Source organism: Habropoda laboriosa, unplaced genomic scaffold (genome assembly GCF_001263275.1).
Source record: "Habropoda laboriosa isolate 0110345459 unplaced genomic scaffold, ASM126327v1 scaffold126, whole genome shotgun sequence".
NCBI lineage: Eukaryota > Metazoa > Arthropoda > Insecta > Hymenoptera > Apidae > Habropoda > Habropoda laboriosa.
This window is the reverse complement of record NW_017100288.1, coordinates 418,286-444,707: the sequence shown is the minus strand read 5'-3', so window position 1 is coordinate 444,707 and position 26,422 is coordinate 418,286. Positions and strand designations below refer to the sequence as shown.

General features: G+C 37.3%; 1 protein-coding gene across 2 annotated transcripts in view; it reads right to left on the bottom strand.

Annotated features, from left to right (window-relative positions):
• Positions 1–667: 667 nt before the first annotated feature.
• LOC108573728 (guanine nucleotide-releasing factor 2) overlaps positions 668–26,422 on the bottom strand; it is a 91,255-nt gene continuing 65,500 nt past the window's right edge. Inside the window, exons 2-17 of one of the 2 annotated variants that reach the window (XM_017936202.1) lie at positions 8,407–8,812; positions 7,763–7,987; positions 7,384–7,569; positions 6,946–7,253; positions 5,863–5,979; positions 5,127–5,440; positions 4,682–4,889; positions 4,359–4,382; positions 3,065–3,260; positions 2,717–2,969; positions 2,403–2,643; positions 2,292–2,306; positions 1,926–2,100; positions 1,209–1,853; positions 990–1,121; positions 668–906 (exon numbers count right to left, since the gene is read on the bottom strand). In XM_017936202.1, coding sequence (XP_017791691.1) covers positions 768–906; positions 990–1,121; positions 1,209–1,853; positions 1,926–2,100; positions 2,292–2,306; positions 2,403–2,643; positions 2,717–2,969; positions 3,065–3,260; positions 4,359–4,382; positions 4,682–4,889; positions 5,127–5,440; positions 5,863–5,979; positions 6,946–7,253; positions 7,384–7,569; positions 7,763–7,987; positions 8,407–8,812 — 3,584 coding nt within the window. In that variant the 3' untranslated portion in view covers positions 668–767. Of the gene's footprint in view, positions 907–989; positions 1,122–1,208; positions 1,854–1,925; positions 2,101–2,291; positions 2,307–2,402; positions 2,644–2,716; positions 2,970–3,064; positions 3,261–4,358; positions 4,383–4,681; positions 4,890–5,126; positions 5,441–5,862; positions 5,980–6,945; positions 7,254–7,383; positions 7,570–7,762; positions 7,988–8,406; positions 8,813–26,422 lie in introns of those variants that run through there. The other variant, XM_017936203.1, reaches the window with a different exon arrangement.

Below are 26,422 nucleotides of genomic sequence, written 5' to 3'. Positions count from 1 at the left end.
ATTAATTAACGTAATTGGTGTTTTTCCTTACGAAGTCAACAGAACATATTTCCGTTGACGTTTGAAAAGTTTCTCTATCTACGATAAAGCTATATAATGGACGTTTACATATATATCTAAATACGTTAAAAGAAAAAGAAACAAATGAATGACACCTACTACTTTTTACATGTCGCTGATATAAGGCAAATAAATAAATAGTTTTCATATAGATATACATGAAGAATAGTGTGTGGGGTTTCTTTCCCTTCGTGCTATGTTAAGCATCGTTACAGTTGCATCGTTTAAGTATACGTTGCGTAGGTCCATAGCAAACACGATATTTTCCCTTACTAATCTTATGGCAAAAAGGAAAAAAGAAACTACAAAAATACATCGAGACATGATTGATCTAGTCAATTCATTTAAAGTCTCCCTAAACGTGTTTCGATTCAATCGATATCCGTACACGCAATTTATCTTTTTTTAAACAAAACAAGTACATCAAATTTCAATTTGATCTAAATGTCTGTTCATACTCTTTTTCATTTTCTTACCTTCAATATGGATTGAATATTAAAATTTCCATAAATTAAAATGCAACCTCACAGAGGCTGTTGAAACGGGATAGACTTAACTAACCCTTTCACCGCCCTTGGAGTGTTGTATCATTTTTCTTCGGCTTGTAATTAAGCAGATTTACCTAAATACCATAAATATTAACATTCTAATTCACTGGTTCAGCCTTTCGATTTTGAGACGCAGGCAGTGAAAGGGTTAGATATATTCTAGTTCTGCGACTGTGCTTTCTTTCCACCGCGCGGTTTGATGCTTTCTGAAATTTGCCACATCGCCTCCTCACAGAGGAAATCGCTGAAATTGTTGAAGAACGTTATTATACGTTCGTGCTTTTTGAATGGATATGTCCTGCAATAAAAGTTTAACTCAATTTAAAAACCTCTACAGAGATGCAGGTGTTACTAAAAACGAAGTGCTAAAAAATATCTTACCCCTTTTTGAACCTCTTCATGTTTTCAACGATATTAAACTGTTGCCATCTTTTTGAAAAGTTTATTGTGCCATCTGGCAATAGATCACTGTTTCCAATGTGCACGAATGTAAGATCTTGTAACACAAGTCCGCTGAAAGCAGAAGAAAAGGTTGTTCGGATACGTTGCTTTGTAGACCTTTTTTTCAAATGCTGGAGCAAAATGGTCATATGTACTTACATGTACGGAATACATGGTGGTTGCGTTTCTGCCAGAGCTTGCCTGTAAGCTCTAAAGCTGCTAGAGCTATCAATAAGAGCACAATATTCTTTTAAGCCTTCAGTAATATGTTTCTGCCACTCGAGCCTTCTAATAGGCGCGCTATCCAGTGCAGAAAGCAAGGCTAAGTAGCTATTAAAGTTATTTATCTTTCTAAGGTGCTTCATTATCTTAATAAATTTAACCACATATTTTTCCCTGTCCTTTGCCTCGTTCTCTAATCTATGCTCCAGTATCCTCGATCTGGCCCAATATGACATTTTGTTAAAATGTTCTGTGAACCTTGTCAGATTTGGGCTTCGTTCCTCGTTCTGTTCTTGGGCCCAAATCAGCACTTCCGGTATCTCGATTTTCATGAACAGATCTGCATCTAACAATGTCATCTGCTCAGCAATTTGTTCGCTCTTAAAATCGAGAAGGGAAGCTTGCTTCGTTGTCACGCTCAACGAAGAAAGTATCGGTTGTGCCGATTGTAATTGTTTCGCTGCGTGTTTCTCTAAAATTTTAACACGCAGAGCTTTTGCCATAGTAAGATCGCCGCTACATACTAGTTGCTGAACGAATTCCATTAAAGTTTGCAAGAGAGTATCGTCGAGATCTGACATGCTAAAAAAAATATACGTTCTTTGGTTATTTAATATCACCTTGAATATAAATAATGCGAAATATTTAACTCACGTTAAATCGCTAACAACTCTAACTAATAGGGAAAATGCCTCGCGAGCTGCTCTTTGCTTCACAACGTCAGCGGAACAAGAAAATCGCTGATGACGTCTGTGCAATTTTTGAATTAATACCAGTGGTTGCATAAAAGTTCTATAAGTTGTTAAAAACGCTTCTTGGTATAGGAAGTCTGCAAATACAATAAACATACACATATATTAGTTTATTAAATATTAATTTGAACATGATCCAGAGAAATTTTGGTATATATAATAAAGCTACAAGAGTAGCTCTTCAAAATTTTTACTTTTTAGTTTTTACATTCTGTAATTTTAAGTTATATTAGAGCTTACAGTAGCTTTAGCAAATTGTTACACTAACCTGATTCTTTCTCATCTATGAAGCATGAAAGAATGTTAAATACATTATATTCTTCAATAAATAATTATTATCGATGTAGTTCTTCGATATCAAATTTGAGAAAATTCTTACCATGTTTATTAGCTTTGGTAGCGTGAATCAATAGTGCATCAGGATGACCTCCTCTTATATCTGGTCCTTCTTCATCAGGTTTTTTGAAAACTAAATACTTGCTAATGTCTAGTTCATCCAAAATGCTGTCATCTTGATCAACGTCTCTCAATTCCAGAGTACTCTCGTCGACTGATATCGACGACAAAGCATTGCTTGTAGGTCTCGAGGATGGCAATATCGTGTCCAGAGTAACGTTATTCTAGAAATCGAATGTAAATGAATAACAATGTCCAATTAATGCAAATGTGTTAACACGAATTTATAGTGTTTACCAATTTCACTGGAGTTGAAGGTGTTAATTCTTTCTTCTCGTGAATGCAACTAGATTCTTCTACCTTCACAGGAGTTGATGTCACGATTGGATCCATTGTATGTATACTTTGCATGCTAATGGTAGGTTTTGGCGAAATTGGTGGAGGTGTTGCATTTGATTTAATGGAACGAGATCTCTTTGGTGGCAATGCTGGAGGGAGACTAGAATTATTTGTTACCTCTGTTACCGATGGAGTCATAGTTACGGAGGTACTGAAAGAAAATACGCAAGATATCTTTTATTTTTCATTTTCTATACTAAATACGTATACGAGAAGACGTGTGTACAATTGTATTAAATCACGTACTTTGAACTGTCGTGCAATGTAGTCATAGTATGTGCCATGAAAGAACATGATTGTGTCGTAGTAAGGGCCATTTCATGTTGTTGCCATTCTGCTTGCATTGAATTATAAGCTGCCACTGAATAGCGGTTCCCAAGACCAGAGATGAAGTCATTGTTACTGGGGGAACAGTTCCCAAACATCTCCATGTATGCCATGACTGAAATAGATATAATCAAGTTTGTATTCCTCTAATTTATTAGATAATGAGATACTTATTGTGATGTAACATAAAGATAAATAAAGATATAATTCCATGATATACATAATGTATATAGATATGTGATAAATACAAGCATGATTCATGTTACAGTAAAATATCAAAGCACAGGTGTATAAAATACAGAAAAACATTGATGCACAAGCATGTATCTTGGTACTTAATTATACATAAATTCGCGTGTGCAAGATTCATATAAACTCACTGGAATAAGAATGAAATCTTTTAAACAACATTTTCACGAAATCACTTTTCCACGATTAAACGATTATTCAATTGAAACAAATATCACAGTAAAACAAACACGAGTAAATATGTTTATTAAGAAAAATTTCACATAGCAGAAGATTGCTTTTCTTCTTGATTCTTCACGCACAATCGTGAAAATGAAAACTAAAGCCAGCTGGCTCTGCTCTAGAGTTAAAGAAGCGTGAGTGTTAACTGACTATTAGAGAAGAAAAGGTCAATTTAATTAGTGAAGCAATGTCGACGCCTACGTATAAGTAGTTTGAAGATTAGTTCCTACACAGTTAATGAAATTTAGAAATTCAGAAATTTAGAAAAAGATGTTAATGGAAGAAGAATTGTAAGCTAATAAGCTCTATAAGATACAAATAACATATGTTCAATTTAAATGGTTAAATAAATTTACGATAGTTAATTCCATGAAATAATTTAATTGAAAAAAAAGAAAAGAAACAAAAATTAATAAAACGCAATTTAATCTGAAAGTTGAAAAATTTGTATAAGACAACAAGGATAATATAATTTCCCATGTTTAATATCATATTAATCGCATTAAAGATGTGAGGCATGAAAAAGCTGAAAGTATGAGTAAAATATTCAAGCTTAGTGTCAAATGAAATCATGTCGATCAAATCATTTTGACAAAATGAGATCAAAAATAACGACGAACATGCCGCAAAAAGCTAGGAGCTTAAAATCGTGTATAATTAATGCGTGAAACGAAGGGTTTCAACTTAGCGTGAACGTGTTTGCTGAGGGATAGCAGATTTGTGTGGGCAGGATCCCACTTACCAGAATATGCCACTGATTGGAACACTGGGGGATACAAAATATTGTATCAGTTTTAACCTACTACGTGAAAAAGATTTGGAACGTCTACTCTAATTATAAATCTAGGCAATTTCTAAAATAAACTTTGTCTAATCATTTTTTTTTTCCATACAACTTCGAGCAATTTCATTTTCTTTTAAAAATGTTATTATTATTAATTCAAACGATCCATTTAACAGTAATAAAGCAACGGTAATATCACTTTCTAATGTAAAATATTACCTGCTTTATTGCTGTTTGTTTTTTTGTTTTTTTTTTTTAATACAAACTACGATTCAACTTACTATGCCGTTTTTTAAGAGGGAGCGGAGGGGGTTTACTGGCATCTGGACTATCGCCGTTGCTGGTGTGTAAACTACAGGTTGATAAATGCTCATTTTCAGGTACATTGTCGTACTGCGATGGCTGACGTTCTTTTCTTCGTTTTGATCTTTTTTCTGGTAGCGCCGGTGGCACACCATTAGCGTCCGATCCAGACATTGATTCCATCTCCTACACATAATTTAAAACTTAATTTCAACACTTTCATTATCCCATACATACATGCATCGGTGAATACAATCTACAATTAGTTTATATTTTTGAAGCTACTAAAAATACACAAAAATTTTACTATTATCACACAACACATTACATAAATAATAAAAATAAAAAAGGTATAAAAAAAGAGACATGCATTAATAAGTACCACAATATAAAAAAAAAAAAAACACGACACACAACACCCACATTTACCAATTTTTCTAACAACGCAGTGTCTCCACTTCCAGATATATTTGCTGTGCTAACGGTACTCTTCGAACTAGTCATTGTCTTCTGAGTGAAAATAGATCCGTTACTGTCCGAGGACAGTTTCGTATGGGAGAACGATTGTTGCGAATTGAAGGTCTGGGAATTATAACTAATGCTGCTCTGCTGGGACGATCTTTTAGACGTTACACTGGAGGCAGTATAACTTTGAGACGAGCTTCGTTGCGAGTGCATCGATACGAAACCAGATTCCTGCGTTTGGGTTGATAATCGTTCCATTTTTCCCTCTACACCTGAAACATAAAATTCGTCGGATAATTTATGGGTAGATACATGGAGAAGAAAGAAATTTTCTTCAACTTTCTTACGCAAGAACATTTTTATATTTTTCCAATTCCAATTAACGGACATGGCGAGTTTCGTAACTTTGCCAGATTGGCATTTAATTAAATTTAGAAAAACGTGTCTGGAGAACGGATTTTAACTTATTGCACTGACTCACTCGATGGAGGATCTATACGATACTGTTTATTCACGTAGTTGGAAGGTCTGAAACGCCTACGCTACCTGCTCCACTAACTATTTCAGAAATTCTTGCGTAATTTTAGCTCTTACATTTTTTTTCTCTACATTTATAAATGTGAAACGTCATCGGTACCGCCTTTGCCTCGCCACGGTATTGGCGACGAGTGTAAAACGATTTTGCGTTACCCACCGGTGAATGGATTAAGCATTTCCTGCGGAGTTTGTTGACCCAACAACATGGTGCTCGGTATATTTGTTTCGGAACCGTCCCAGCAACTACAGTTCGAACTACCATTAACTTGCATACCTGTAAATATGAAAAGATTGTTAATAATTCGTATTTCTACTTCTTACAATAATATCGAAGGAAAATACATTAATAAATTAAGAGAATATACTAATCCTTCTAACTTCTAAAAAAAAATTCAAGTACTGTGTTCCAATTTTAAAAAAAAAGTTATACTGTTCTAAAAGTTTTCCGGAAATTAATGACATAATTATACATTCTTACACCACATAATTTTTAGAATACTCTCTATATGCGATTGTATTATTCGAAATTATTTAGTTTGAACTGTCTGTGTTCGAAGACTTTTCCAGTAAGACTGATTCGATAATTAAGACAAGCACAGTTCAGAACTATTTCGCTGACTAAGCACAGTCCACACATTGGTCTTCTTGACACAGATGGAAATGTACTTATACAATTCTTTCGTTGCCTTCTTAGGAAGGATTCAATTTCGTCGTCAGAAGTCGTATTAAATTTTCACAGTTTGATTATAGCAAATTACATTTTGTTCGTTTTTTGACAAATCCTATTCACATGAATTACTTTAATCTTGGTAATATCGATTCAACGACAAAGTATATTTTATTAGTTGTACAACAAATATTTCATCTTATTGGTTCAGGTACATTTACATGTTCAGTTAATTACTTAATTATTATTAGCAAATACGCTCTTTCTATGTTATAATTTGTCTAAAATTAAGTGACCACTCAAAGTCATTACAGAATCAATCTCATCATCTAAATACTTTATTACCCTATTCTTTGTATTATCATTATTCTTCCTATACATTTTTTAATCACCAGTTTTAAAAAGGTTTGAAAGCGCAAATTAAGTAACACACCCAATTTCTATTTTGTGTGTATTTAAAACTGGTCTAAAGGAGAATATCGCTTATAGTACAGTCTTCAGTCCAAGAATTGACTTTCAGTGATCAATTCATTCTAAACGCGTTTCAACATCAAACACAGAAAGTGTTTTTACCCTGAATAGTAGCCATCAGGCTGAGATCCATACTATCGTTCAGAGACTCGTCGTTTGGTCCCATGATCGCTCTTATCTCATCCTCGTCGCGAGAATGATTCAGGGCCGAATCCAAACTGCCAGCCGATGCGCTCAGAAGTGACGACGAATCCTCCGGAGATCGACTTCTTAGCGAAACTCCGTCAAGACTAGATGCTAAAAGACCCTCAGACTCGTCGAGCAACTGTTGTGCCCGCGTTCTCCGTTTAGGTGGCAACGGCGGCGGTGTTCCTGACGAGCTGTTTTCCTCCGACAGACACATGTTCGTTCTGAAATATCATCGACAGATCGGTTTCTATCTGTGTACGAAATATCCTCACTTTTACTATATATACATATATATGTAATAAGAATGTACATGCATGATTACTATCTATATGAAGCTTAAGGAATCTCTACCTCTCGGGGAGTGGTGGTTTTGGGGGTGGACTAGAATCCCTTAAAATTGACTCTGAACTATGCGAACTACGGACCAGACTAGTAGTCGCAGCGGTCTGCTCTAAAATCTGCCTTTCCCTCGGGGTTAATGGGATATCGGGTAAAGAATTTCTTTGTGGCGTCAATTCCGATCCGTAACCTGACGTTCTGAAATAATGCGTTTTCAATGGTTTATTTTGGTAAATTCGACAATAAATGCAGGTCTATGACGACACAAAAAAATATCAACTTTTTCTTTGTTTGTCGTGTTCTAAAAGTAGTGAAATGTGTAGTTTTTGGTTTTTATTCATGGAAATTATTAATTGTTGTTTACGGTTTGTTTTTGTATGGAGGATATTACCTATTGTTAGTTGTGACGGCAGCAGGTTTCTGCCTGTTGGCGATTTTCTCGTTCGCCAGGGCAACTAGATTCTTCACAGCTTCCTCCACTAATCCTATGATATACGTCACGTTCTCGGTGTCTAACGCTGAAGATTGGTCACCGTGCAGTAACACGTCGTCGCAGAGCTTCAATAGTTCTGCTAGCGCTTGATACACCTGGTTCGTCGCTGATCCCAGTGTGGAGCTTTTTTTGGAACAAGTGTAATGTCGCATTTTAAATTGGATTTTTTTTTAAGTTTTTGTTTTTCCTTCTTAGCGATGAGACAGTTTATTGAGATTGACGAGGTATCTTAGATTAATTTGGAAATTTTATTTAATTAGCATCAAAATTAGCATCAAATTAATATACATATAGTGTTACTAAGACAATTTAACCCTAGTACGGTCTCCGGGTCATTTTTGACCCGTCATCTTCTTATTTTTTTAGTAAATTCTAGTTTATGTTCTTTTAACATTGCATTCAAGGTGTATTGTCTAGGTTCATATGGCGTGCTTGTAATGAATATTCTAACACATAAGGTCTTTGGGACATTTTTGATCCGAACAGTCCTCCACTGTGTCCGAGGGTTAAAAAAGAAAATGGTGAAATCGAGGGACTCTCACCTGTTCTCGTAGAGAAGATACGATTTCAGCACGGTGTGTATCGTGGTGACGGTGTCGAGGACGATGGTGCCGTTACCCGGCAGCATCTCGAGCTTCTTCTTCGACACGACGTCCCTGAAGTGGAGCAGTGCCAGCTGCACCTGTCGCACGTGGATGTGCAGGTCACGGAGGGGATTCTTGTCGAGGGTGGTTGTGGTGTCGGTGCAGCTCGGCGCACTTTTGTCCCGCGGCGTTCGAGGCGAGGAGGGCGAGGCAGCCCTTGTGGCCGCCCCGCTGCCTCCGCCCCCGCTGCCGCTACCAGGAGAACGCATGTGAGAGAGCTTCTCCAGGAAGTCCTCCTTGAAGGAGCGTGCACGACGCGCAAGTTTACCGCCGCGCGCCTTCCCGCCGGACCGCTCCTCGACTTCTGTCACAGAAAAGAAAACGAGGGCTCGTTGTGAATTTATCGGACGTGATTCCTTTCCTATTCCGTGAGATCAAGGTTCTCAATACCGCGTGCGTAATTCTTCCGTTAATTCACGTTTATTGCCGGGAGAGTTTCGGAATTCTGACGAAGGCAGTTTATGTTTATTTCTGCGTTCGAAGAGGAATTGACGTATCATAAACCCATGCAGACCTGAGGACACGTATAAACGAGGAACCGTAATTAAATTAAAAAAAAAATAATAGGCACGAAAGATTTATGAAGTGTTTTATGCGGTGAAGGTATCTCCCATGCTTCACCGCTAGAGGGACGAATTAACATTAACCTTTCTCGTTAGTGCTCGCCAAGGCTGCTATTGTGATATATACAACTTCTAACCTGAGTCTAATTGCCCGCGCATTTAAGGCATGGGTTTCTTAAGTAGTTTTACTGACAAGTACACTAGAAGAAAACATGACTTAAACGGCGTCTTTTCTATATTTATTTCATTCTTCCATAATTAATCGTCATAGTACTTCAGTAAAAAGTGAGAAGATTGTTGTTAGGAGGTTAGTGTGGTACAATTTCTTCTTTGGATTATTAATAAAAAAATCTCAATTGGAGTTTTAAGTTAACTGGAAACGTGATAAATTATACACAAGTGTTTCAGAACAATTATTTCGTAAAAATTATTTAGATAATATCTCGGTTAATAACGAAATCATTCCAGCGATAATTGAAATAACTACAATAACTCAAGATAGCCTAGTATTATTTGCATTATTTCACAGAAGACTTTAATTCTTCAAATCGAAATTTCTATTAAACGATCATCTGTTATTATTTTTGATATCGTTGAAGTGTTAAGTATTTTTATTAATTTTCTTCTTTCAAATAATTAATCTAGAGACGAATCTAATTTACATAAATTGCTAGAATCATTTTCAAGATTTCAAAGCAATCGAAACAGACTGAACTGCTGTGAATCCTGGTTGCTGTTGCTGTCACATTGCATTGAACCGAATTAAACTGAGTTAAACCCGGAAGGTGAGCACGTTCACGGAGGCGCAATCCGAGTTTAACTCCACTCTCTGTTCTTGGGTTGCAAAGGATTTCAAAGCAGAACTCTGTATAATTCCTTGAGAATGCAGAAAGCCTTTTCTGGCTTAAAAGCAGCGAACTTTGCTCATTAGCAACGTTAGAAGTCAAACTGATTATTTATAATTGGAAAATAGATTTTATTAACTGTACTAAATTAAAACGAATTAAAATCTTCAATCTGCTGCATCTGTATTAATCTTCTTTCAAATAATAATTAATTTAAATAAAAAGAAACAGTCTAGAAGCAATAATGCAACTTAATATTTTTCAATCTTTAAGATACTCTTTCAATTTTAGATCTGATCAAAATTATACAGTAGAAAACAGAAGATTCATATAAATAATAAGCATAGTACCTTAAAATATCCGGAAAAATAAAAACAATACAAATTTTCTCTTCAACAAAAATTTTCTACGATTCTACGTTAAATCCAGTTTCTTTCCCCGACGAAAATGAAAAAGAAGAAAGGGAATTACACCTAAAAAAGGTTAAAAGTTTCTTGGCTCGTGTACGTTCTTTCGCAAAAACATCGTCACGTCCATAAACTAGCTTGCACTTGGTACTTTTAGCATTATTTCAGCCAGCCCTGGCCAACTCTAATCGTAACTTAGAACGACAGTTTTGGGTATCAGGTCGCTGCACCAGCTGCAATAAACGGTGCAACGTTCTCGGTGTAGCCGATAACGGGAAGAAATACGAAGTTCACTTGGTCATTGTTCCCGACGAGTTTCCTTCGCGAGCTTAAGGACGCGTTTCCATCGGAGTCCGATGTACACGTGTGCCGCGTTGCCGGTTGCATAACGCCAAGCGCGTAATGCACTTTCTTTTACGTTCCTTTGAGCCAGTCAAACTTTTTTAAAACAGACCTGCCAAGGTATACGTACAAAAATTTATACTAATTTTGTCTGTACCTTTGTGATAAATAATTAAAAGAAATAAATATTCGTCGTTATGTACATGTTTTACTGTGTCGAGGACTGAAAGTTGATTAATTTAGAAAGGACGCAAATCTAGAAATTGCGATTCTACAGTTTCTTCATTGTATTCATCGAGCTTCCTTAATAGAGACATTTATTTCAAATATAGTTCACTAATTAAGTTCACTAATAAAGATATCTAGTTGAAACACTTACATTTATTTAATCTCAAGAACTAATCATTTTTTGACCACTTCATTCTAATGCTTGTTTACACAGAACGACGAGAGATGCAATTTATATCTATGCAAAAGGAAAAAAGAATACGTTTCTATTTAAAAAAATGGTGCAACTGAAAAATACACATGCAGTATTGCACTTGCGAAAAAGAATATTTCCTCTAACATCCTTTTTTAATTGCAATTAGAAAGATAATACGACTTGTTCAAATCTATAGACCACTCTATATATTAGTGCCGGTCAGCTGGTCATTAGGCCGGCAAGGGCGCCCACGGAAGCTTCATACGCTGTCCGTACGGGGAACACCTGAACGGCGCTGCCGTATATCATCGTCGACCAATAGAAACCCAGAAACATCGCACAAAAGTCAACGACGTATTTTTCAATCCTGCGACAGGAATCGGCGATATTCGTCAACGTGAAACGGGGACCTGTTTTTGCCATAGAATAACGACAATCATTCAACGTACAATCCACCGGGCAAACAATTACTCGCGCGTTTCGTAAATATTAATCGCGCGATTCGACACACACGGGTGTGAGACAACACTTGGATTATCCGAAACGGCCGATATTAAAACAATTACTCGAGTTTGGCTGTGATATCGAAACGAATTCGGGCAGCGAATAAACGGTACAAACGGTCGGTTAATGTGGCTTTCATCGTGGCAAATATGTTTGCGTATAATGGATACACGAAACACCGTGCGACAGACGTTAATATCCGTGCAAACCGGCGGGCGAAACGCGTTTAATTGACTGTCCGTCATGCGGCTTGGTCGCGAAACGCGGACGATTACAACTTCGATCGCGACGGGAAAATTCGTACTTGTGAAATTTGGCGGTGGATTTGGACAGTGTTCGTGAAAAAAAAAAAGAAAAAAAAGTGATCGACGAATTCGTCCGGCAAACGAAACAGAGGAGGGTATATATACCACAGGAACGGCAAACAACCCGAGCAAATATTGGAAGTCAAAACTACGGACCCGAGAGTTCGATTGATCGGATCACTTTTCGAGAAGATTCGAGAGCGCGTATGAGAAGGTAATTTTTTTTTTCTCTCTCGTTCGAATGATTCGGTTTGGGGATTTTTTTTTTTTGGTTTGTTTTCGCGTTGCTTGTTTCGATAGGTTTGCTTTGGGTTGATGTCGGTGTACAGTGGTTTTTGCGTAGATTGCAATCGGTAGTTTGGTGATTCAAGGAAGACTGTAACTTGCTAATTTATTTGAATATTTTTGGCGGGATTTTGGGTGGAGAGTTCAACGCGTGGATTTATTTTATGTAGTAAATTTATGTGTGGAGGAAACATGGAACGAAACATAATTTTCTAATTTTTAAGGAAAAAATAAAATGTATTTTCCCAATTTGGAGATTTTTTTAATAATTGATGTTTACGTATAAATGAAAAACAAAGGTTCTTTTATATTGCATGAATTTTCATAATAATTGATATTCAAATAAATATATTACAAATTTTAATTCATTAAGTGTTGGGATATTTTACAAGTCTCTACGTATGTATTTCTTTATGCACACTGTTGTTAAATAATTCTTTACGAAAAGAAGTATTAATGAATTAATCCAAACAGTGAACGAAGCATATACTTTTCGTATAACTGAATTATTAAAATTGAATTTCGTTCCATGATAAATTGCTAATCATCCGAATACTTCAATACAGTACAGCAATAATTGAACTCGTGTATTCACATTTAATTCTACAGTCAAATATACGACGAGTTCGTATAATAAATCCTAAAAAGGATTTCATGCTACAATTCCTGTTGTACTATTAATTACACCTAAATTACCAAAGGTTTCATTTCATCCTCTTTCATTTATAATAACACGAGGTATTAATTCAGATTGTAGTAGAATTAAACTACCTACAGGGTGTCCAAAAAAATCCGAATAAATGTTCATATAAAATTGGCTTAATTGTTGTCGGAAAAATTGTAAATTATCCTCAATTGTTCGTACTGTCGTTATTCATTCTTCTGACATAATTTTCCTATTACAGCGAAGAACTCGTAATGAAAGTTGCACTCCTAATAAACGTCATAAATCTCGGAATACAAAATACGATGAACGTCGATAAAACAGGTTTCTAATAACCCTGAAACCAATATTTCCACATTCCTTTCTGTCTTACGTTACCATCGATCATAAAATGCTTTCCATTTCTAACAAACGTCTCTTCGATACTTTAGTAAAAAAAAAAAAAAGAAGCAATCTCTGACTACTTTTCCATTAAAAGAATAAAATTCTGAAAAAAGAAAATGATCTTACGATGAAACGAGACACTTTAAAAAAATATGCGCATATTTGTCCGCCTTTTTGCCCTATAAATCCAGCAGGCATTTGCCCGATGAAATTTTCAAGACGAATTTCCCAGCGAAACACATTACGTCGTATGAATTTTCCAGGAAAACGCGATCCTCTGACGAGTCTCTGCGTTCGTCACTCGACTCTCGACAGCATTAAAATATTTTTTTCCCTCTCTTCACTCCTCTCTCTCTCTCTCTCTTTACTCTTCTCTCTCTTCACTCCTCTCTCTCTGCACTCTCCCCTCTCTTCACTCCTCTTTCTTTCTCTTCACTCCTCTTTCTCTCTCTTCACTCCTCTTTCTCTCTCTTCACTTCTCTTTCTCTCTCTTCACTCCTCTCTCTCTCTCTCCACTCCTCTCTCTCTCTTCACTCCTCTCTCTCTCTTCACTCCTCTCTCTCTCTCTTCACTCCTCTCTCTCTCTTCACTCCTCTCTCTCTCTCTCTCTCTCTCTGCACTCCCTCCTCTCTTCACTTCTCTTTCTCTCTCTCCACTCCTCTCTCTCTCTCTCCACTCCTCTCTCTCTCTCTTCACTTCTCTCTCTCTTCACTCCTCTCTCTGCACTCCCCCCTCTCTTCACTTCTCTTTCTCTCTCTCCACTCCTCTCTCTCTCTCTTCACTCCTCTCTCTCTTCACTCCTCTCTCTTCACTCTTTCTCTCTCTCCACTCCTCTCTCTCTCTCCACTCCTCTCTCTCTCTCTTCACTCCTCTCTCTTCACTCCTCTCTCTCTTCACTCCTCTCTCTCTTCACTCCTCTCTCTCTTCACTTCTCTTTCTCTCTCTCCACTCCTCTCTCTCTCTCTTCACTCCTCTCTCTCTCTTCACTTCTCTCTCTCTTCACTCCTCTCACTCTTCACTCTTTCTCTCTCTCCACTCCTCTCTCTCTCTCTTCACTCCTCTCTCTCTCTCTTCACTCCTCTCTCTCTCTTCACTCCTCTCTCTTCACTCCTCTCTCTCTTCACTCCTCTCTCTCTCTCTCTCTCTCTCTCTGTTTGTAGCCTCACACTCCTCTCTCTCTTCACTCCTCTCTCTCTTCACTCCTCTCTCTCTTCACTCCTCTCTCTCTCTCTCTCTCTCTCTCTCTCTCTCTGTTTGTAGCCTTGCAATTCCACGTGAAAATATCGTCAATAATGCTTGAAATCGTAACGCTGGCAAACGATGTTAAACGCGTACGCGGATCCGTATTGATTCTGTCCGATTTTTCTCGATGCGCGACACACGCTCGTCGATTACAATAATGGATGTATGATCGGTGAAATCTGAATGCATGGCTTTTCCACCGTTGGAAGCGAAACGTTGCCCCGATAGGAGCACGGCTGTGAAGAATTTTTATTTGTTTAAATATCCAGAGAAATACGAGTGCAGAGTTTTTCGCTAGGATTTCCTGTGCACGATCGTAAATCTGCTAGAGTTAATTTGCTCTTGTAATCGTGCAATATTGGAATATAGAACTGGTTCGGAGATTTTTCTTTTAGTTTGCAGATAAATATTTTCTGCCTAACGTTGGCTGCTGGATATTTCGGAAGTAGTACTGGATAGAACAATAGAATATGAAATAAAACAGTTTTGTTTTTAAAAAAATTTCTACACTTTATACAATTTATTAATTAACTTACGAAATTATCAAGGAACCACATAATAAAATAAAATATAACTGATAAAATTTCAGCGAACAATAAAGTTCTATTGCAAGGAGAAATCAAGAATTTTTTCACCTAATTGCAGGAATTTAGTTTCAAAAAGCAGTTCAATTCTTAATAAATTACTAAAACATTTTTATTCCAATTTAACCTGAGTGTCCCACAATATCTTTTCGAAAATGGTCACATATGAAGACTAGTTATAACATTTAGAATTTCTTGTTCAATTTTTACTATATACACTACCGGCCAAAAATTTGGGATCACTGTGCGTTGCAAGTTACATAAAAATTTCCAGAAAAAAGTAAGCAATTTTAAGAACGTTTTAACGAATTTTTTATAATTCAAATTAATCGAAATGGGGCAAATTGCTATTGATCTCGACAACATCATTTCAAGTCTATAAAGAATCAGCAGTAGATTCAGTATTGGTGTAAGTTGATAAGTGATTCCAAATTTTTCGCCGGTAGTGTATCTATTTCCAATTTTGCTCGTTTCAAATTATTTGCAACTTAATTTCACATCTTCTCAGTTAATCAATATTGCAACGTTTAAAAATAGCGTTGCACTTTTCGCGGATATTTAATCTTGATTAAATAAAACACGCTGACTTAATAATTTCTACAATTGATATTAGTTGGAATCAAAGTTAATCTTTATTATATATTTGCAAGTAATTGATGCTGTATCACCCTTTCCACGTATTTGTCTGTATATTAAATTATCCTCATACCTATTCTAATACGACCGTCTATACCAAACCTATTACCTCGTGATTGCTTTACTAGTCACATCTATCAAACTGACTGTGCACCATAACTTGCCTCTGACATTCCTCCATCTTCCTAATTGTCTGCAAATTCGACTCGTGTTTGTCGTATTTCAACGATATTCCACGTCTCGAGAATAATTCGATGCTACAAAGCAGCAATTATCAATGTTACGATAAATTTCAATCGTTCGCTCTCGTCGAAATTCACTCAAGTTCGAAAAATCGAAAAATAAGAGAAAGTATTCCAACGAAAAGTCAAGTCAAAGAAGTTTTACAGTCGAAAGAATAATGGCTCTATGAAAAAAACGAGAGGTATATTTGAAATGTTGATCTAAATTTCTATATGGGGCGATTTCATTCTTCTAGCATGGCTAACGGGTCATTTTTGACCCGGTCGATCACTCTATAGGGGGAGTTAGCACCGGACGCTTAAGGTTTTTCTTAAATAAATCTCTGTACCTGTGAGAAAACTTATTTTTATTCCTTTTGTCTTCTCTAGGAGACACGCAGAATAACGGCTCGGTAGCGTTTCAATTATTGCAGATATAACTAATGTCCAATATTAGGTGTCGTCCGGCGTTAAGGGAACTCCCTATTAAGCGACGTAACAAAATAATTGAACTTCAAATTTCCAAGCTTGAAATAATTCCGCTTCAAATTACAAAGTCTAAAATAATGAAACTAAGCAGAAAAGGTTTGTTCAATTTTTAAATGGTGAAAGAGACTTACAATGTAATCTGTTAACTGTGTTCGCCTTTCGAACAGAAATTCAATCAAGCACAACTACACAAAACCGATAGATCCCTCGGAAAATAAATTACGGTGTCCCAAATATCGCCTAATCAACGTGAGGTTAACACACCAATCGATCCACTTTTCCACCGAAAAACCGCGCAAACAAGCGATCTCCCACCGAACACCCCCGAAACTCCAAATAAGACAGCATTTTACCCCCGGAATCGTTCGAAACCCACCGAAAAGAAACGAGTTTCCATTCGCACGTCGACGATCTTCTCGTCAACGGGGTAAAAAAAAGAAAAAAATTCGTGCGTCGAGAGTCACGCTCGAGTTTTTTCCCTCCGCTTGGAAAAGCCCTCGAGGATGATCGCGGAGCGTTGAACGCGCGGTTATTTACAAACCGCGCGCGGCACACGGCGCGACGGCAGCCAGCCTCGATTCGAGAACTCCCATGGAGGACGTATGGGAATCGAACGTGTTCCGTGAATCCAGTCAATCACGGCAATTTGCATCCGCCGTTGCTCTGTGCCTGTTCCCCTCCTGCTCACCCACGTTTCTCTCCCTGTCCTCCTCTGCCCTCTGTGTTCCTCCCTGTGTTTTCTATTATCTCCATCGGCCATCCGAGCCGCGCCTTTAGCGCAAATCACGTCTGATTGAGGTTTCAATCGGAATTCGTGAATAGGACTTGATTTACAGGCGTGTGTGTTGCACACACAGGGGGCTTCTCTCCCATGCCGCTTTGCCAACCTAACTGGCTCTGGCTGCTTGCATTTCCCTCGCCCCACCTTCGATCGTGAAACGCAGCCACCAAAGATGACTGCCAACCCCGGTCCTGCGAGCCTAACCCTTCCCTCTGTCGCGTGTACCGCGGCGAAATAGCTCGATAATGATCCGAGCACGGAGTTATTAATCGAAGGGAAGGCGGACAGATTCGATGGAGTGATGGATCTGCGGCGGGTTTAGTTTCCGGGGGAGGGTTTTAGAGGGGGCATTTATGGGTAGATGTGTTTGGAAAAATTGATCGATCGGGGATGGTGTGGGAGTTGGGAGAGGTTTGATGGGTGGTGGTGGAGAGATTGGGGAGAGTAAGTGTGAAAATTGCGGTGCTTTTGTTGACGAAGGTTTGTTATTCCGTGGAAGTTCATTTATTTCGGAAAAATTGATATTTCGTTGGAAGGTCATTTATTTTAGAAAAATTGGTACTCCTTTGGAAGTTCATTTATTTTAGAAGAATTAATATCCGTTTAGAAATTAACTTATTCTAGAAAAATTGATTTCTTTAACCCTTTGCCTTACAACGAGCTAGGCTCGTGACAAGTATTCTGGTCAAGATTGGGCAAAAACTGTGATATTGAACTTTACTAGCTTGGAGCTAGTAGATTTTCGCGGTTGTGACCTAACCTACTGCGCCCATTCTAGTTTTCTCTACAGTGTTCTATTCTGCTCTGCATTCTGGACGTTGGCGTGGAATTTTTGTACTACGATGAATGGGGCAAATACAGATAATCAAATATTTCGACGTTAAAAATGATTCCTACAACTAAAAGTGTCCGTCGAAGTCTTACCATTTTTTGATACCGAATACAACGGTGTGCTTGGTGTTTTAATAGCGTGATGTGATGATGAACTTTCATTCTGACTGTCGTTTTAATTTCTAACACTTAGGATTGCCACGCGTAATTAATCTATAATACATTAGCTTCTCTTACCTAATTGAGTACTAAAAAGTTAAATAACTCAGGCTTAGATGCGTAATCAGAGAAAAAATCGCAAGTCAAGGGGTTAATGAAAGAAAGTGTAAATTTTACAATTTAAAATTTGTTACTTTTACTAACAGTTGAATATTGATAATAAAAATCTGATCTGCTCTCTGGTAGTTTTACTGAAAATTTACATGGTGAATCTAGTATGTCTATAACTCCAAAATCGACAATTTCTCTTTTGTTCGTTGTTATTAAAATTGTATTAAAAATAACAGTTTCATCTTGACAGACTTCTCTGTTTCGACAAACAATTCCTCTGCACAGTGTTCTACCAATGAACTGCGTTAAATAAATACAAAGTGCCGTAAGTGGAAGTGCACTGTTCACGTTTTCCTCGCCATTTAGCGATTTACTCTGCACCAAATAACAGTCGTCACCTGGCTGCGACGTTACAAATTAACGGGCCAAGACGTATGAATGAAACACGCTCGATAAAGCACGATAACGAGTTTGGCCCGCCTCTGAGCACGTGAAGACTTCAGCCAAAACGAAAAGCTCATTTTGTTCCCCGTAAATTCAATTAATGTTGATCCAACGAATTTAAAGAATCGTTTGCCTCTAATTATTTCTATCACAAACTATTGTGCGATGGGAAAACACACTCTATATTCTTTAATTTGTTGTTCAATTATCGTTTATCAATTCTGTTAAAATTTTCTGCCTTTTGTAAAACTTATACAGCTGTTAAATTCAGATATATTAAATAATATTTTTTGAACGCACTTTAGTTGTGTGTCAAAGGGTTAAATTGGTCTGGCACAGAAGGTGTTAAAAAATAGGAAAGATAGAAGAGAGGAAGGAACTTCATTTTCTCAAAGAAACCACTTCAACACCGAGCAATCTTTTAATTTGCTATTTAATCAGTGTTTATTAATATTATTTTACGATATTTAGCGACGTAAATTTACTATTTTTCGTGAAACTTACATAGCAGTTAAATACCATTCTTCAAACGCACCAAATTCCACTTTGTTTCCACGTCAAAGGGTTAAAAAGAGAACGTGTTAAAAAAGAAGGAACTTCACTGCACTCGATCTTTATTTATCAATATTGTCTCACAATATTCGGTACAGTAAATTTACTATTTTTCACAAAACTTGCACAGCAGTTAAATTGAGACATATTAAATACCATTTTTCAAACGCACCAAATTCCACTTTAGTTCCACGTCAAAGGGTTAAAACGCTCCAAGTGCAGAACGCGTTAAAAAAGAGTAAAAAGAAGGAACTTCGTTACACCAAATCTTCATTTTCTCCAAAAGGAAAAAAAAAACCACTTCAGTTCAGTCTCTCACCGAGCAAGCGAGCCCACCAACCAACCAGGTATCCCTGTCCAGTCAGGCTGGTCCCGTTAATAACGAGAAGATTATCGGGCGACGCGATCGCCGGGTTCACACGTGAAATTAATAACTCACACAGAAGCAACGGAGAGAGAGAGAGAGATAGATAGATACAGGGCAGCTTTTCATTAACCAGCATCGTCGTGATCGTACATGTCCACGTGCATGCACGTGGGGCTAGAATCTCGTCTGGCCGCGACGAGCAGAACTACAGAGAAGCACCAACACGTCGTCTTTTCATCGTTATCGCGACGATGCAGCGTGCTCGAGAATGCAACGAGGCTGCGATAAACTTTCCGCGCGTGTCCCTTTAATCGCGCCACTGCCAGCCATTCATCAGCGTGAAAGCTTCTCTCATCTCTCTCTCTAGACGCCACCGACTGAAATGCGCGCGTAGAGAGGGTGGCTGCTGCTGCTCCGGTTCGATGGAGAACGCGAATGAGCGACCGGTCATCCTCGTCGTAGCTGTGAATCGAGCCGGAATGCGCCTGTTCGCGATTCTAATCGCGCTCGATCGTGTTTCGAGCCATCGACAGATTTCCCTCCCGTCGGATGGCTCTCTGCACACAGGCCAGAGATTCAGCTGGATAGCTTTGGATCAACAGCTGTGTGGAGTAGGTAACTGATGAACGAGCACGTCGGATCGGCTGACGAGTGAATTTTTACTGTTACGATGGATCAGAGGCGGATCAAACGTGTATGGAATGTGAACTGGCTTGAAGAGCGGCGATATTTGTTGAACGATTGTTCTTTTTTTTGGATACTTCTTGGTGATCTGGAGGATTTGAGTTTCGTGTGGGTTGTGCAGAGATTGGACGTGAAAGAAACGCAGGTTCGATTGGGTCATATCTCTGGAAATCTACGTTCTTTGACGTAGTCGTAGAAATAGGGCGTATGAATTGTCATTATTGGCCGAAAGTGATAATATCGACGAATTGGATTGTATTTTGATTGAAATTTTAGATTTAAAATTACAGAGCCCTGTAATTTTCTCATTTTAAATATGCATCTGTTTGTATCACTTGCAGAGCTTACCTATCTTTCGTAGTTTAACGAGAAATCTTCCCGTAAAAATAAATATAGCACCGCGAGGCGGCAAATTCGGACATTGCCAGCGAAATGCCCTTCTTGCCCGCGAGCCGCCCCTAGGGCAAATTGCCAGTGAAATGCCCTTCTTGCCCGCGAGCCGCCCCTAGGGCAAACTCCCGAGCACAGTACAGTGCTCCCTCGAGAAACGCGGATTTTTTCTTGAAAAATTTACGCATTTGCAATTTTCTTTATTATGACGAATAACAAAGGTAAGAAAGAGTGCAAAATTCATCACCGAATACATAACGAACAGCCGAGCTACTCTCAGACGCAGTGTCCACTCGCGATAGTTTCATTCTCAGAAGGACACATAGCTTCATGTTTGGCTCGATGTACGTTGGACGACCAGGCCTCGCGTTTCTTATGTTTTCGTGGAAAAAATATCTCGAGTTTCACACGATGTTATGAGACGAGGAGGTTGTCCTTGTCACCCGTGTAGTGGTGTTTTTCTAAGCGTACAGAAATCGGGTAAGAATCGGGCAGGGCGATACGTCCTCAGTCGGTGTTTACGAGTCTGTCGAACGAGTGCCTCGACGAACGACGCTTATACCCCGCTCCCGTAGTCTTGTAGGGAATACAGTGCTCTCTCGAACAACGCGATTTCGAATCGATTTACATATTTAGCGTAGCTTTACGATTTTCTTTATCGCGACGAATAAGAAATAGCGTTCGTGTGAACTAATTGCGCTGCGTATAAGAAACAGTGGCACCGAATTCAAGTACACAACGAACAGCCGAACTTGGGAGAAGAATCAAACGACCAGTGTGTCTCTGCGTGCTACATAACTGCAGTTTCACGGTATTTATATGCGTGAATAGTGCAATTGCATAATATGTATATATACGTATACAATGGAATAATTGGGTTAATTGAAAATAGAGGAGGGCCTACGCGTTCTTAACTAAATGAATTATTGTTAGAATTTCGTTTTATCGTATCCAAAGTTTATTTTCGTTATAGGATCGATTATAGAGAGCTATTCGAGGATTATTGTTGAACTTGATAATTTTACATTGAAAATGATTAAAATTTGAACCACATATGTATTTAGGTTAACCCCAGGTGTTTAAGATTATCATAATTCATGATACCTGCTTTAATCGGTTGCATTAATATTTAACGAAATGCAAATCATTCAAATTATTATCTTCCTTTATTATAAATTCATAATAATCACGGAAACGAACAATTTCACTTTCATATAATGCAACCGAATGACAAGGATGATTCGCGATTCGTTGGCTCTCTTTGACGTTGATTACTCGTTCGAATGAATTTAATCAACTCTCTAATCGACAATTATATAGATCACCGACGAACAAAATGGCCTGACTGGTGTTCCCATACTTCAATTTGCTTCAATTGAAGTTCGTGTTGTTAAACCTAAATTGGGAAGAAAGAAAAATTTTATGTTTCTTTAGAATAACCAACAATATTTCGTCTTTTCTCTTTAACGTTAAATAATTTTTATTTTGGAACATTGATTAACGGTTCGATGGGAATAATTTATTTTAAAGTCAAATTTGAAAAACAGAATTGAAAAAATCATTTTTGCACTCTGGAAAATTTGAGAAATTTTATATTTCTTTATAATTACCAACGCTACTTCTTTTTTTCTCTTTCACGTGAAATTCTTTTTATTTTCGAACACTGATTAACGCTTCGATGAGAAAAATTTATTTCAAAGTCGAATTTGAATTTCTTTTTTTAAAGAATCTCATTTATTAGTAAAGTAAATTTTAATTAAATTTCTGATAGAAGCGGAAGATTCTTCTTTCTTTTATTACAGAAAGATTGGAATTTTATTTATGACGCATTTCCTATGGTAATCATAGATACAGCGAATGTCTCTATGCTTTCAGAAATGTTTACAGAGATACAGATACGCGATGTTCGTTAACTTTCACAAAATGTATCCTATTTATAAGCTAAAAACCTTGGGAAATCTGTGCGTGTATATTAGCTAGAATTCTCGAAAGAGCCAGCTGTCTCCTAATCGTTCCCATGAATCTTCGATTCCACCAACCTTGAAACCGGAAAATCGTATGGGACGAACAGCGGAGGCGGAATTCCCGATGAGCCGTAGCGCGCATTAATTAACAATTACGACGGCGAATGACGCCTGTGCAAACGCTAATGAGACCGAGATTCGCGTTTTCGGCCGCGTTTACACGTGTACCGAAATGGTCGCGTTTCCCGGCGCTGAAAATTTACGAGAGCACGCTCCAATGACCGTGCAAAACGACGGAAACACGGTTTAGGCCCTCGCGCACCTTATAATATCGAGTTACTACTTCTGCTAGAGATGGTGATTTAGTCATTTTATCTAGGATTAAATGTGATATTAGTTCTCCAGTATAAACATTGTTTTACGAGGTTAAATTTCGAGGATGGAATAAGCGTCGAGAAATATAATTAATATTTGTAAGTTTGAAATGGTTTTTTGAAAATTAGTGGAGGCACGTGTTACAAGGGAGAATTAGGTAGAATTTCTTAATTCATTGTCTGCATATATTAGTGGGTCGATGTGAATGAAATAGAGAGAAATATTGAGACATTTATTTGAAATATTTTAATGCTACAATTTATTTTAAAAAATAAACAAAAATAGGCTAGCTAGTCGGCCGACTTAATGGCCGACCGTCAGAAAAGCAATTTGTGAAGATGATAATATTTTTGTGCGAAGAGAAAAAGGGTGGATAAATAAATTAGACTGTGTTCTGGGAATGGTCAGTGGAGATACGTAATTTTTGCAATAGTAAAGGGGGAGAAAAAGCAAAGGTGTTGGCGAAGGATTGAAGTATACCAAATTTGCAAGAACTTAAATTAAAAAGAACTTGATTATCAAAGTCTAATCCTCCAAAACTGTGCCTAATGGGTCGTTTTTGACTCGCCAAGTCGTTCTGATATTAAGCAACGTATGAAACTAATTAAACTCCAAATTTTGAAGTTTAAAATACCTAAATTTAAAATTTCATAGTTTGAAATAATTAAATTTCATATTTTAAAGCTTGAAGTAAGCAAATTTCGAATTTTAAACTTTAAAGTAATGAAATTTCATATTTCAAAGTTTAAAATAAGCAAATTTCAAACTTTAAAATAACTAAATTTCATATTTTAAAATTTAAAAGAATTAAAGCCAACGTTCGCTTAATTTACTTAATCTCCCAAGGTTTCTCCTTTACCCAAATTCCTCTCAGAACCCCAACCAACACAGTTTCCACTCTACACTAATTTTCCAATTTTATTTCGTCCAAAAGTCCAGGTTTTATCATTTCGACGTTAATTTAAAATTACCGTAAAAGTATCGCATTAACGGGTTAATTACTTCATGGAAATCTGTCCAAGTTGCATCGCCATTACGACGTCTCTATGGCCTCGTTTCACGGCTGCATCATCGGCAGATACCGGACTTCCGCCAACTTAATGGCCGACCGTCCCCGTAGAACCGCAATCTACGAGCCGCGTTTTATTTCGAAATTCCGTGCAACCCGCGTTTGTTTCGTTTGGAAAAAATGAACGAGGCGCGCGTACTTCGTCCCCGTGAGGATTCGTCGGGTCGTTTGATTGCTTGCCGCTGGGTGGTTCGTTAGAGGCTTTAATCGTTCGCTTTGTAAAAGCGCTCGACAGGCGAGGTGGAATCGAAGATGAACGTGTAGATTTTCTTTTTTTTTTTGTGGGTTGTTAGTATTTTTTGTTATCTCGCCTCGATTATTCTTGAGTTTCCTTTTTCTTCTTCTTTTATTTGTGATAATGTGAGATATCGGTCCAAATATCATCGGTGATTTGGAATGATGAAAACGATTAAAGTAAGTGTGGGATATATTGAATTTTTAGGTAAAATGTAAATATGAATATTAATGAAAACTGAATTATTTTGCTATTTAAAATTTGAAGAATTAAAGGTGGTAAAGGTTTTAAATGAAATTCTATTATTTTCTTAATTATATCAACAATAATTTCTACTGTCTTAATAGAAGTTTCTTCTTTCAAGTATAAAACAGTGTCGTTTGCAAATAAAATGAATACAGAATGAAGTGTATTAGCTTTAGCGAAGAATATTAGATTAAAATATAAAATCAACAGATGGTAAAACAGATGGTAAGTTCATAATAATTACACATTTATTTTGGTAATATTAAATAGTAAAATATAAAATTTGTCGACACCGATTAAAATACAGAATAAATAAATAATAAAATTAAGTGTGATTATAATAAATAATAAAGTATAAAATTTGTCGACACCGATTAAAATATAAAATAATTGTGATAATATTACGTTACTCTTCGTGAAGTGTAAGAGTTAATATCGAACTTTTACCAGATAATTCGTAACGTGATACAAGTATAAACCGTTCATTCCGTATGGTTCGGGGAATTTTCATCTTTTATTGCGTCGTCGATGATTTATCGCGTTCGACATTTTCTCGACCGCGTCGCAGAAATCGCTTTAATATTCCGCTGTCACTTTTCGTTATCTGCGCTCGATATTTTAGCGACTTCTCCCTGCTTCCTTTAGAACTTCGCCGCGGATCCTTGAGGTCCCTCTTGTCGATGAACTAGTAATTGAGTCGAACTTGAATCGACGTGCGTATCGATGCTGCAATATTGACAGTCGGCAAACTAATTAAAAACTTTGGCGGGTTTTCAAAACGTATCAAAAATCGCACGTAACTCTGTGCTTATCTTGTGTTATTAATTATTGCGAATGTTTGAATTGTGAATTGATTTTCCCATTAGAAATATGAAATATTGTAATTTATGCTGTTAGGTAGATATTTATTAAATATCTGTAATAATACAGTGTGAAGTACCAAAAAAAAAAAAAAAAAAAGAAATAGTTATCGAAAAGAATGAAATTAATTCCAAAACTCTTGTTTTTTAACAAATTAATTTCAAATATTTATTCGTCGCGAAAGCAAAATTTGTGAATGGATTGCAGATACCTACAATATCATTTGATGATTATTAGAATGTCTCTTTTTACTTTGCGGTGAAAATTAATCGAAATTTAAGTGATACTCTCGTTCGTAAGGGGAATCACCTGGTTTCTCGAGTCTCCGGAGTATAAAAATTCCTTTATCACTTTTATTTCAGTTAATAAAACGTCACACTATTTTATTTGATGAGTATTCTATTAGAATTATCATCTATTTATTTTCAGCCTTATGGCTACGAAAAGGACTTGGTTTACGATACATTATTTCCTTATCTATTCACGCTCCATTTTGTCTTGTCACTCACTCATTCTTTGGTTACCTATTTCCTAACTGTACATGTATATTCTCCTTTTCCTATTTTATTCTTTTTTTTCCCTTCCTACTGTACCATTTCTCTCTGATTTCATTGTCCTCCTACCAAATCACAGCCCTCTCTCTTTCCTCTTCTTTTTCTTCTCACCTGTTCCGCCCAACCATTTCTCTCCCTTCAAATTTTTATTTCATACTTTCACAAATGTTTCAAGCATGCCTTAACTTCGATTCAGTCCTAATCGAAGAATGTAAAATGCCGTAAGCGACTCTGGCCATCGCTATAGATCACTCTGTGACGTTACTTAATGCCTCCAATTTCTTCTTAACGCTTGAAACAGAGGAAACGAGAACAGTACGCGCGGTGATTTATTTTCGAATCCGTCCCTTAAGCCTCCCGTCACTCGCGAAACGCACGAAATTACGAATGGAGGAG